This window comes from Vespula vulgaris, chromosome 5 (genome assembly GCF_905475345.1).
Source record: "Vespula vulgaris chromosome 5, iyVesVulg1.1, whole genome shotgun sequence".
Lineage (NCBI taxonomy): Eukaryota > Metazoa > Arthropoda > Insecta > Hymenoptera > Vespidae > Vespula > Vespula vulgaris.
The window spans coordinates 2,838,367-2,852,500 of NC_066590.1; the positions used below are offsets into that span (position 1 = coordinate 2,838,367).

Sequence of the window (14,134 nt, forward strand, 5' to 3'; positions counted from 1 at the left end):
GATGCAGAAAAAGAGAGAGAGAGAGAGAGAGAGAGAGAGAGAGAGAGAGACAGAGAGACAGAGTGTAAATGTTTTTATATACTCATATAGGTTTTACAATGCAACGAAGTGAAAAAATGTTTATGTATGCAAGTACATATGTACTGTACATGTCGAACGAATAAACCAAAGGAAAAAAAACAAAAGGTTTTATCGATCGATCAATCGATCGATAAAACGCATCGTACGAAAGCTAAAACGCAAGGCATGTTTACTCTATGTTAAAGAATATTTTTTGTCTGGCTTCTTTTTTGTTTCTTTTTTTTTTTTTTATCGTTCTGCTTTTTTTTCCTTGGTTTTCGTTTCTCCGTTTTGTTTTACTTTTTTTCTTTTCTTTTTTTCTCACCAGGCTATATTTTTCTTTTGCCCTTAATTTCTATGATTGTTCTTGCCTCTGTCAATCGTTATCGGCGGATATCTTTTATTATCTTATTTCATCTTGTATGCAATATCACTCTTCTTTCAACGATCTAATCGAAATCCTATAAAAAAAAATATTAAAAAAATCACATACGTACGTACGTACGTGATATAAATATATATATATATATTTATATATGTATGTATAAATAGGGGGTGGTAGGAGAAAAGGAGGAAGAGGTAGAGGGGAATTAACGAGGCTCCTCTATACAAGGAAGCATCGGAAGCAAACGTGTTATCGCCTTTGATGATAAACGATAACCTTCCGTCTGTCCAACTAAAGCCACCTCTTGTCGATATCACCTTCAATAATGTCCGTTGCATTGTAACGTCCGAATAATGGATCTGATTATTGATCATAGAGAAAGAGAGGGAGAGAGAAAGAGAGAAAGAGAGAATAGAAAGAGAGGTGGGAATAGAATGACTACGAGCTTCTAAATAACGTAGAGAAACTATATCTCTCCTATGCAGTTCGAAAATAAAAGATTTCAAGATCTACTGATTTTCTTAGAGTGTAATCAATCGTCGATGATTACTATTTTTCTATGAGAATGAGAGAATAGAAATTTATAACATTTTTTTGTTGAATTTCCTTTTCTCTCTCTCTCTCTCTCTCTCTCTCTCTCTCTCTCTTTTTTTTCTTTGCAATGAAATCGTATATCTCGTTAAAAAATTTCAAATTTGTCGGACGTAGAATGCATTCTTTTTGCAATAATTCATTTATTATTATTTTTTTTGTTTTGCTTTCTTTTTTTCTTTTTTCATTTTTCTTCTCTTTCGTTCTCTTTTTCTCGAAAAAAAAAAAAAAAATTAAATTATTAGATCATTTAGATAGATCGACGAAGAAAAACACGAATTTCTTTCGATGCTTAATATCGAGCAATCTTCATTTCGATATCTGACGAGTACTACTCGTAAACACATTCTAAATATAATATCTAAACGTGGTGGTCCGAACGAAGAAGTCCACGCTGCTTTACCGGATCGTGTATTAACCTAGTTCTTATCGATTCTCACTGGGGTTTCCTCCTTCAACCGTAGATTCAACGGACATACCAGCCGAGAACATAGGCTTATACAACATTATAGTAATCGATGAAGTGTTTTCGATATACTTTATTTCATGATTTTCTCGATTGTTTCTTTAATTTTCATTCTTTTCGCTTTTTATTGTTTTCTTTTTTTTTTTACTTTTGTTCTATCTATCTTTTAGGATCATTATAATAATAATTATTATTGTTATTATTATTATTATAATTGGTTAACGTAACGTCTCGACTGAAAGGAAAAGAAAATGAAAATATTTGCCAGGAAAAAAAATATGGACGAATTTTCTCATTACATTTTTTTTCTTGTTTCTTTAAAGAAAAATAGATTTTTAGATAGTCGTGTCGACCGTTTCTCCTACGTTTCTAACTCCAGGCAATCGTAGAAAGATATGAAAACGAGTCGCTAGAGATCTCTCTCTCTCTCTCTCTCTCTCTTTCTCTCTTTCTCTCTTTTTCGAAATCGTTTTAACGTTTCTTTATGTAAGTACAGCAATGGGAAAAACACATCATCGTACTCCTTTCTCTTTATCTTTCTCTTTCTCTCTCTTTCCTTCCCCAAAGTTAAATTCTTGAAAACTCGTCTACGAATGATATTTGCCATTCCATTTTACTTTATATTTTCCTTGATTTCAACCGTAGTATTTAGATTTCACGTAGAAATATCATATTTTATATTATATATAACAATTCGTACGATTGTCATCGTTTCGATTTATATATAGAGCAAAAAGAAGAAAAGAAAAAAGAAAAGGAAATGAATTTATTTCTGAACATTTCTATTTAAACTGAACATTTCTATTTAGAAGTATATTTTATAATTTCTACGAAGATCCTTCGTCGAGTATATTTTCTTTCTTTTTTTCTTTTTTCTTTCTCTTCCCTTTTTTCTCAATACATTTTTTATACGCATTACCGACCCTTGGATGACCTGTATCACGACCATACATCCCATGTCCACGGTTGAATATATTATGAGAACGAAAATGGAGATGCTAACGCATGTACACGCATAACCGGAAACTGATGATATACGTAACATCTAATAACATAATTTCACGCGAGACATCCCGAACATGAACATAGATTATTTTGGATGCAGATTGATTAATAATTTAGAAATTTTCAATTCGAATATAGCTCTCAAAGACGAGAAAATCATATGGCGTACGTATGGCGTGTGTGTGGTTAGTGATGACAGGGTGGAAGTAGTATATGGTTCATCTCGTTCGTGTTTCGTCGAGTGATCAGACATGATGGCTAATGCGCATGCGCGAAATGCGCAATGCCAAGAATGGCGGACATTCTCGAATCTCTACGTTACACACGCGCGTGCATACATACACACACACGCGCGCGCGCACACACAGATATATATATATATATATATATATATGTTTCTAAAATGTTCATGATCCAAACAAACCGCAATTTATCATACATTATATATAAATATAAATAGTCGTCTTTTATGTGATACCATTTGTTACATATTTATTATCATAACCAAAAAGGAAAGCCAATTAAATTTTGACAGGTTTCTGCTTATTTACAAATTTTCGATATTTTTTGCGTGAGAATACAAATCACTTACCGATTTGACCAATCAATACGAAGAACTAGAATACGTATCTCCGAGATTTTTTTTCGCTTTAATAAGAATAAAAATTCTATCTCGTGATGAGGATCGAAAAAAAAAAAGATTTATAAGTACGCATATACGTCTCTCACTTTTTATACATATATGTATAAGAGAAAGCGATTCGTCGTTCATTTCTAAAATATGAGATACGAACTCGCAACGGGAGACGAACGGTCGCAAAAAACGATCTCTTGGAATTTTTTATTGTCCGACGATAAAAACGAATGGGAAAGCAGAGAAGTCATTGCAGCCAGAAAATAAAAAAAGATGAAAAACTTGGTCGTCGCATTTTTTTTTATCGTTAATACGTAATATTCGAAATAACCAATCCATGAATTAAAGGATAAAGGAATATCCTTTTATTTCTCTCCCATTTATTTCGATACGAATATAGAAAAAAGAAAAGAAAAGAAAAGAAAAGAAGAAAACAACAAAACAAAACAAACAAAACAAAACCAAGTTGAGAAGGAACGAGAGAGAGAGAGAGAGAGAGAGAGAGAGAAATAGAGTGAGAGAAATAGAGTAAGAGTGAGAGTGAGAGAGAGGAGGGTGCCAAAGCACCCAACTCAGTAGACGGCCCTGAACGAACGTCGTACTCGGTTCTCGTGTACGCACTTCGTCGAGTAGCATTTAGTCGTTCGTCGTCCGCCAAACGACGAGGGTTGTGCACGACGTTGCATTGTCTATTATACTATTACTACTACTACTACTACTACTACTACTACTACTACTACTATTCTACTACTACTATTGTACTACTACTACTACTATTGTACTACTACCACTATTCTACTACTACCGTCGTCTTCTAAATTTTCATTCCTATCAAATCGTAGTCAACGTTCGACAAAGACAGGCGTTGTCGAACGTTCCGTTTCTCGTTTATTTTCTTTGGAATCAAAAAGAAAGACATATTCGAGACAAGTACGACGAACACGCGGATGCGCAAGATACGTTGGGAAAAGGCGCGCGCGCTTATCAAAGGAAAGGAAACAGCGGCGCAAAAAAGCAGGAGGAATCTGTTGTTGAACGTGGCGGAAGAAGAGGGAGAGGGAGAGGGTGAGGGCGAGGGAGAGGGCGAGGGTGAGGTGGAGAAGGAAGGAAGGGATAAAAGTGGGGGAGGAGGTAGGACGCTGGGCGGTGTCAGGTAAGGTCTCTCGTGGCTTTTCTTTTTTTTTTCTTTTTTTTTCTTTTTTTTCTTTTGTTCTTTCTTCCTCCCTCTTTTGTCCTTTTTGTTCTTTTTCTTGTAAATCCCAAAAGATTCCAAATCCCGAAGAAAGTTTCGTCGAAGTAACGAAGATCCTTCTTTTTTGGCTTTTCGAAAATGGATAAATAATAAATGTTACAAATGCGAGAGGGAGAAAGATGAAAAAGTTTAAGATGGATTGAAGAAGTCATTGTTACTCTTTCGAAAGGGGATGAAAATGATCGTAGGAAGGGGAACGAAAGGAAAGGGGAAAGAACGACGGTGAGAAGTATTTTTCGTTCGGTTAACCTCGGTCGAGTTCGGTTTAATCTGACGAACACGAACCTAACCTCTCTTCTTTATCCTTCTATCTTCTCTAACGTGCGTACTATGTTGACGTTTATTTTGTTTTGTTTTGTTTCTTTGTCGTTCCCTTTTTTCGCCTTTTCTATTACATATTTATCTTTCGTTATACGAATACTTCATTGATCGAGACGAAGTGTATGAAGTATGACAAATATATTTTTATCTTATTAGGAGCATGAGTTAATAAATGGTGTAAGCTAAGAGTTTTCTATTGGAGTAATAAAAACGCTTATATAGAACATAAGGGGTAAGTGTATAAAAGCTTTTGTTTTCATGGCTAATGCTCTCGTCGGAAGCGAGGCAAGTTCAATCGATAAACGAACTGCTTGCTTGCTTGCTTGCTTGCTTGCTTGTTTGTTGGTCGTCGTCGTCGTTGTCGTCGTCATCGTCGTCGTCATCGTCATTGTCGTCGTCGTCGTCGTCGATGCCGTTGCGGTATGACGGAAAGTATCTCGGAACACCCTCGGTTACGTTCCACAGAAAATAGTTCCTTCGATCCCACCGCCTCTGTAAAGTAGTTCGGTGGTGGTAGTAGCGCTAATGGTGGTGGTCATGTTGGTGGTGAGAAGCCGGTTAACTCGCTTCGTTACGTTGCAAGACGCCTACTTCTATCTTTTTTCAACTCTTTCTATCATCTCTCTCTCTCTCGAGAAAGAGGGAGAGAGAGAGAGAGAGAGAGAGAGAGTCGAGTGCTCTTCTTTCATCTTCTTCGTTTTTCTTTTTCTTTTTTCTTTTTTATTCAGTCTTCTTTCTTCCTCTTTTACAAGCTCCTCTACTACCAACTACTTACTTTCTTTCTCTTTTCAATAGAATCTCGTAGAACGTTGACCCTTCTTAATTCATTTTTCTAGTAGTCCTCTGTACCTACTTATAAGATCCCGGCTTTTTGTGGTATCCTTTATATGTACCCACGTATGTATGTATGTATGTATGTACGTATGTATGTATGATGTATGTATGTATGATGTATGTATTTACTTTGCTTTTATTAGTTTCTTTTTTTTTTCTTTTTCTTTTTATTTAGTCCGTAAAAAAAAGTGAGAGACCTTTTTCACGTATTAATGTATGTATGTACGTATTTGTATATATCTCAAGATCTTTTTTTCTCTCTTAATGAACGAGGAAGGATTTAAGGTTTATTTAAAAGAGAGATTCGGTTTTTAAAAGATTTTACTTGACATAAGTATTATTTACGATTAAATTATTTTATTAGAAAATATCAGACTGTGCTGGTTATTCGATTATAATGTGGAATTATAGTTATGATAAAAATATCGATATTACGTTTGAAAAAATCTAATCTTTAAAAATGAATCCTTTGGAAAATGAGAAAGCTTGTATATTATATCTACTTTGAAAGAATAATTCTTTTCTTTTCTTTTCTTTTTCTTTTTCATTGTTTTCCTTCTCTTTTCCGTTTATCGTCTAATCATGAAATCTAATCTTATCAGTTATCTCATATCGGTTAAAATGTTATCTTTAGCGATTCTTAAGGGATGGCGTGACGAAGATCGAAGATGAAAGAAAAAAAGAAAAGAAAAGGAAAAAAAAAATAACGAGCGAACTAATCGATTCTCAACAGAAAATGGATTCGCTAAGAGAATTTGTAGTTTTGTAATAATAGCATAGCAAAAGGTACACTTGTTTATTGCGATCTTATCCTCGTTTTATCACGAGTGTTATCGTATGTCGACAACAGATGTTTTATCAAAATCCTCTCAACGACGCGAACGGTCAGTAACATTTGTTACTTTATTTCTGGTATTTTTATTTTCGCTTTTTTTTCCTCTGTTTTTTTTTTTTTCATTTTTTATTATACTCTTCTTCGTCCTTTTTTTCTTTCTTTCTTTCTTTCATTTTTTCTGTTTTCTCCCCTCCCCTATTAGCATCAAAGTTCTCGATCCTCTTGTTCTCAGCGACCAAGCGTGATTTATTATCCCGCGATGCGCGACGTATTGTGACGTCGAGAAAATTAATAAAAAAAAATAAATAAATAAAAGAGAAAATCGATCGTAATTTAAAATAGTCTCGCAGAAAATAGATACGTATTGGACGAAAAAAAAGATTCGTCGATTTGTCGAAACTTTTGATTAACAAACGTCAGCTTGATTTGTGTTGCCTGTCTTTGGAAAAATTAAACAAAAAAGGAAACTACTTACCTTTTTTTTTTATTTATTTTCTCTCTGTTTTTTCTTTTTTTTTTTTTTTTTTTTGTAATATCGTCGAAGATCGGAACGTTAACACGCGCCACTTCTGTATCGATCTCGAACAGTTGTTTTTGAACATTTCATTCAATCGAGTACACTCAAAAAGGCAGTAACAGCATTTTTATTTCGATTTCAATTTCAATTCCGTCTCGTCTCGTTTCGTTTCGTTTCACTTTTTTCTTTTCATCTTTCGTTTGTATTTTTCTCTCTCTCTCTCTCCTCTTTTTTTTCTTTTTTTTTTTTTAATTTTTTGTCGATTAATAATCTTAATGAGGCAACGAAAGAATAACAGTCTACTACATATATTTCTCGATGTGTATTCGACGTGCGTTGAACGGTATTTCAATGTCAAGAGTCCTTCGCTGTGCGAGCTCGATGCAAGAAAAGAGAAAAAAAGAAAACGGGGTGAAAGAAAATAGCGAAAAATCCCCCTCCCATTTTTGTTCACAGCTCGTTTGCGATCTTCGGTAATTTCATGGTCTCTCGTTCTCGCGTTTTTTTTTTTTTTTTTTTTTTATTTTATTTTTTATCTTTTTTTCTTTTATTTATTTTTTTTTTCGTTCGTTTCTTACCCGTTTCGAAATTTTCATCGTGACGTACGTACGTTTTACTTCTCGAGTGGCATTGAAAAAAGAAAAGAGACGAGAGAAAAAAGAAAAAGAGAACTATTTATTAATTATATTTCTAGATGAAAATAAAGAAAAAAAAGGGGGAAGAAAAACAAACAAACAAATAAACAAAAAAAGGGGAGAAAAAAAGAGAAAAAGACGAGTGTGAAGGAAATTCGAAGAACGCGAAGGAAGTTGGCTTTGTCGGAGCTTTGCCTATTTTTGCTGCGTCGTGCAAGAGCATTTATTAACCGAGTTCTTCGTTAAAAATTCTACGACCAGGAGAATATCGTGCTATACATACTATACGTATATACGTACGTATATATATATGTATATATATATATATATATATATATATATATATCTACTCGTATATATGTACTCTCATTGCTCCGACATTGACAGAGAAAAAGAGAGAGAGAGAGAGAAAGACAGAAAGATGGAAGAAGAGAAGGGGGGTAAAAAATGAGTGAAAAAGAGGAGCGTCATACTTTCGAAATAAAAAGCTTCTTGAATAGTCTTTAGAATCTGTGATAGAAAAGTCCATTATACTTTCTATTCCTTCGGTACCAGAAAAAAGATAAAGAGGAGTTATCAGCTGGTATATAGTGTCAAAAAAAAAAAAAATAAAGAAAAAGAATGAAACAAAATGTAGTGAAGTAAAATGAAAAAAAGAAAAAAGAAAACAGAAAAAAGAAAGAAAAAAAGAAAAAGAGATTACGTTAATCGATCCAACGTGACTAATCCTGTTAAGTGTTTAATTATAATATTCGATATTGCAGAAAAATTTGCGAAATAGAACAACGATATAGTAAGAGAGAAAAATAAATAAAATAAAAAACCGCAAAACTGGCGAACCTGGCGAATCTCGCGAGTTGCGTCTCTACGATGATAGACGACGAGGAGCAAGAGGAGCTCCGTTGTACCGGAAGTGACGTAGAAATTGAAGAATACACCGATACGGAAGAATCACCATACGTCGGCGCTTATCGTGCCAGTTCCGATAAGCTATTCGACAAAAGTAGAGCGACCTGGCAAAAATTCACCTTTCTAATCACTCTATTTACCGTGGTTACATCCGTAACAGTTCTTGTTATCGGTTTTCCACTTTATCTCGAAAGCATCAGTGCCGTATCCAACGCTTACACTGGTAAGCTGATATTCATGATCATTCGTTTTTCTTTATGATAAAATGAGAAAAAAAATGTTTCTTTTTAAATCGTACATTTCTACGAAAAATATTATAGTATATAATATAGAAGTATAATGCGTTTTATAAGAAAACAATTTTTTTTCGATCGATTTTTCACTTTGTGTGTAGAAAGGTTCAGTGCCGTATCGTAACGTTGATATTATACAAGTCGATATCTATGATCATTCATTTTTCTTTAGGTAACACGAAGAAAATTTTTCAAACTATATATTCCTATGAAAATATATATTGGAATATATGATATAATGGGTTTTATAAAGCAAATATTTTGTTGTCAGTTTTTCGCTTTTTTTAAAAAGCAATCAATATCGTATCTAACGTTTACAATGGTAAAACGATGTCCATGATCATTCATTTTTCATGGTGTAACTTGAAAGGATTTCAAAATTGTATAACTTATATGAAAAATATTCTATATATTTCTTATATATAACACGTTTCTAAGATCTATCGTTCTTATTATCTCGTGATTTCTAAACGTGAGATCACTGACCGTAAATAATGGAAGCTTACCCAGGAGAATGGAAATTTTATATATGTATACAACACACACGCGCACACATAACTATATATAAATTCTCGAAGTGAAGAGCATGCGATCTTGTTAGTAGGGAGAAATATATTTTCTTTTACCTGACGAAGGTAAACGTGTCGACAAAGTGAATTTTTATTTGAGCAATGATCAAATGAGAAAAAAAAAGTATATATATACATAAGATAGCTTGGTGCACTAAGGTAATTTATAAAAGAGTTATGTCAGACTTTGCATATATATGTGTTTATACATTATATATATATATATATATATATATATATATATATATATATATATATATATATATGAAGTAACTTAGTACGCTAAGATAATTTAAAAAAAAGTTATATCAAACCCTGCATATATATGTGTGTGTGTGTATATATATATTTATTTATAATTATATATTTATAGTACACTAACGTAATTTAAAAAATAATTATGTCAGATATACATGTATATGCATAAATATATGATTATTGAAAATAAAAAAAAAATAAATAAAAACTGTTATTTTTTGCAGGTCTTCTCTTCAGTGCACTTGGGTCTGCTTGTATTCTTGGATTCGTCTATTTTGTTATCGAAAAAGTCTCTCCGCCTCCACCTTTGGTACCAAACTCGATGAGAATAAGGATACCACGTTGCATCCTAATCAAAATAAGCACGCTGTATGCTTTTTCTGGCGTTCTTGTTGCTCTATCTCTCGATCAAAATCGAGTTCTGTGTCATCTTCAAGATCCGATCAAGGGCATCACTCTACTTTTCTCATTGGTTTACTATTTCTTCTTCTCTCGCAAAAGTAAGATATATGTTTGTTCAAAAGAAAAAAACAGATCGAAAATAATTATTAACATATAAAATCATATTAATTCATAATTATATTACATATCTTGTTAAATTAAATTAAGAATGCATTAGCTTTAACAAAATTATCCAATACTTATATATTTATAAAAATTCCAATTACCTCTCTCGTATTATTTATCTTATTAAATAAATTAAAAGCAAATTACTTTTAACGATCTTCATAGCATTTATATTCTAAAAAAAAAAAAAGAAAACTGTAATTACATATTACTCACTTTGTTACCTAGATAAAATCCAGGATACATTAACATCACATATTAACGATCATACGATATACATATATAATTTGTCAAAATTATTGGAAAAAAAAAAATAAAAAAATTGTTGATAAATACAACGTTGTATAAAAAATTATATATATATATACATATATGTTTCAGTGATGAGCCTTCAACGGATATTCGCAAGTACGACGATAATAGTAGGCCTGTTTATAAGTGTCGACTATGGTCTTTGCGATGAATTTCGTTGTAGAGGAAGAGAAGTGTCTGCACATACAGCGACGATGAGAGGATCCTGGGGCGTCAGAGCTGTCTGGACCTTTGTTTACGTCGGTGCATTGGCCGCTTTCGCTATGTTCTTCACTATGCTCGAGCGTCATTATACTACCGGGGTAAATTCCAAGATTTTTCTTTCTAATTACACGGCCAATTAACGTTGTTGCTCATTTCTGTCTTTTTAAAATTAGATCACACTAAATTAACAATACGAGAACACCGTGTATATATATATATACACATTTTTTTTTCCGAATTATTTTATAATCTTCTCGCAATACATTATTTCGAATTATTCCAAAGTCCGAATGTAGTGTAATTTGCTTATATTAGCTTGAAAAGAAAAAAAAGAATATAAAAAGAAAAGAAAAGAAAAGAAAAGAAAGAAGTTCTATTACGTGAAATCTAATAATATTACTTTTACTTAACGAGTATAATTAATTGTTATTATATATCGACGTTGACATATTTATTTCGTAACGAAATTATTTTTTAATTCGTATCGATATAATTAGTTTTCATATCGGCATATATGTATATGTACGTCGATTATTAATCTTGTTATGGAAAAATATAATAAAGTAAAAGTTAAAATGGAAAAGAAAAAAGAAAAAACAAAAAGAAATAATTTAAAAAAAAAAAAAAGAACAAGAACGAACGTAAATTAAATCAATGAAATTGAATGAACAAAATTAAATCGATGTATTAATTAAATATTTGATACGATATTATTTTTCTTGGCTTGGGATAGCAACAAAATATTTGTCAATTATTGACAACTCAGCCAAGTTCTTTCCTCTATACCGTCTCTCGCTTGGTCTCCTCGCGTGACATACGACGAAGAGGATCGGAAGAGGAGGGTGGTAGATTGTTGCACGTCACGGACCCAGATCCAACGATAAAGCCAAAGAATTATCCAAAACCACCCATACTTCAGACCCTTTTCCACATACATGCCATCGCATTTTTTGCGATCCTTACGCTCTGTTGGTTGGACACATTGCCTGGTATCGGTAGGGTGAGTATGATAAAAACAAAACAAAAAAAAAAAGAAAGAAAACTAATAATAATGAATAAATAAAAACAAACAAGAAAGAAAGAAAGGAAAGTATTTATTTATCTTAGTGATGGACGATTAAATGGGAAAAAGTGTTGGATTATGTTACATTTTCCCTTTTTTTTTTTTTTCATTGTTTTTCTATTTTTTCTGATATATTGAAATAACTGTTTTCTATAGTAAAAAGTTTCATGCATCATTGATTAACCCAGTAAAATTTGATTCGTATAGATTTAAATATGTATGTGTGTGTGTGTAATATATATATGTCAATTATCGATTATCTTTTATCTCGATATATATATATATATATATATATATATATATATATATATATATCAAATTGGTGCAAATATAATTGCAATTTTTTATCACTTCACTCGATACATAAAAATCGTGATTATCTTTGCATCAATATTTATATATGTATATATATATATGTATAAGAGAAGACAAATATTTATATTTAAAATTAAAATAGGAATGAAACTGAATGAAAATGAATTCTAATCGTTTAAATTTGTTTTTTTAGGGTCTATCGCCAGTCGATTTATATCGTATCGTCGAACACGGTTTATCCTGTCACTTCAAAGCAATCGACTCTTGCTCGAATGTATACAGCCACGCATGGATTTGTCTATTAGCTTACGTAGTCTTCGTCATCTCGTCTATAAACTTTCTTTCGATGTGTGAAAGTGCTGTATTTACTGTAGCTGCTGCTACAGTTTCTCTTCCTTTATCTGGAATTTGGTGGAGCATTTACAAAATGAACGTCGGTGCTAACGGCGGTGAGTTTAAACTTTAAACGCATGTACATACGTATATATTATTACTATTATTATTAATACTAATATTGTTGTCATATAATTGAAATTATATTGAAATCAGATTGTATCCTATTGAAATAGGTTTCATTGTATGGTCACCTGGAGTAACTGGCGAATTAATTTGCGCTTTACTCGGTCTTCCGGTTGTACTCCTTGGCTTGGGCTTACTTGTCAGGTCTCACTTCAGGGATAATCAAGCTTATTATCAAACTATACAACCACCTGACATACAACACGAGCCATCATGCCATAGATGAATTCTTCTTACGTTATTCTTTTTTGCATAAATATATATATGTATATATATATATATATATATATATATATATATATATACACATATATATAGTTATATCAATACAATCGAGAATGAGAGAGAAAAAAATAATGAGAGATAATAGATAATAGATAATCGATTTTGAAACGTAACAAAGAAACACAAGCTACAAATTAGACAAACCGAAGTTTATTATCTTCTTATTATTAGCGTAATATAATTATCGCTAATAAGTTTATTATTAATCTTTACTTAATCGTACATCTACGCACGAAGATTACGAACTTTTACGTAATTTAATTGAATCGATAATCGATCGCAAGAAGGATTTCGGATACGCAAATACGCACAGACAATTTTTTGAAGAAAAGGAAAAAAAGAAGAAGGAGATGAGGAAAAAAAGTTTTTAAAGAAAAATAACAAAAAAAAAAGAAGAAGAAGAAGAAGAATGAGCAAGAAAAGAGAATAAAAAAAAATACGAAAGAATAATGAGTGTTTTAATGAATGCAGCAGAGGGGTAGTAGGGTAGGGAGGGAGGGTTGATAAAACGATCGATTTTTCCTACGTAATGCCAACATACTAAAAAAATGAATAAATAAATAAAAAAAAAAAAGGAATATTATCCGTCGAGCCAGAACGTTATTGCCAGTTTATATTTTATTTTGATAAGGAAGCATTCTGAAGAAAAATAAAAAAGTGTGTATATATATATATATATATATATACACACACATAGAAAAATATATATATATAAAATATATATAAAAAAAAAGTGAAACGATCGCAAATTATTTCTATTGTACTTTGATGATGTATTATTGTAATAATAATAATAATAATAGAAAAATATGAAAGATCACATGAATGGGATAGAGAGAGAGAGAGAGAAAGGAATATATAGTGAAAGTAAAAGAGGAAATTAAACAAAAAAGAAAAAAGAAAACAAACGAAATAACAAGGGAAGAAAAAGAGAAACTACTTTTGTAGGAAAAAAAATTATGCACGGCTCGTGTGTTTCTAGTCAAACTGAAAGTTTCATACTTTGATGTACCTTTAGATTCCACATTTTTTTTCGCAGTATATATATATATATATATATAGTATGCATATTATATACACACATATATATATTATATATATATGTATATATATATTCGTTGTTCGAATATAACAATAATAATAATAACAATAATAATAATAATAGTTATAATAATAATAATAACAATAACAGTGACGCGCAAAGCGCATAAATTGCTCGCTGAAGAAAAAGTATTTTTTTATACGGATAAATTTTTTTAAAAACTGCTTCTCTATGATTAGACAGATATATAACATCTTCTAAGG

The 14,134-nt window shown here is 31.7% G+C and overlaps 1 protein-coding gene across 8 annotated transcripts in view; it reads left to right on the top strand.

Moving 5' to 3' along the window:
- LOC127064228 (uncharacterized) overlaps nucleotides 1-14,134 on the top strand; it is a 132,382-nt gene that overhangs the window by 110,625 nt on the left and 7,623 nt on the right. For 3 of the 8 annotated variants that reach the window (XM_050994982.1, XM_050994981.1, XM_050994980.1), the window contains 5 exons: nucleotides 9,789-10,064; nucleotides 10,513-10,745; nucleotides 11,381-11,647; nucleotides 12,219-12,474; nucleotides 12,595-14,134. The exon at nucleotides 12,595-14,134 is cut by the window's right edge and continues 7,623 nt beyond it. In XM_050994982.1, coding sequence (XP_050850939.1) covers nucleotides 9,789-10,064; nucleotides 10,513-10,745; nucleotides 11,381-11,647; nucleotides 12,219-12,474; nucleotides 12,595-12,770 — 1,208 coding nt within the window. In that variant the 3' untranslated portion in view covers nucleotides 12,771-14,134. Of the gene's footprint in view, nucleotides 1-3,772; nucleotides 4,295-4,870; nucleotides 4,947-5,156; nucleotides 5,261-5,281; nucleotides 6,433-8,299; nucleotides 8,668-9,788; nucleotides 10,065-10,512; nucleotides 10,746-11,380; nucleotides 11,648-12,218; nucleotides 12,475-12,594 lie in introns of those variants that run through there. The other 5 variants (XM_050994977.1, XM_050994975.1, XM_050994976.1 and 2 more) reach the window with 5 other exon arrangements.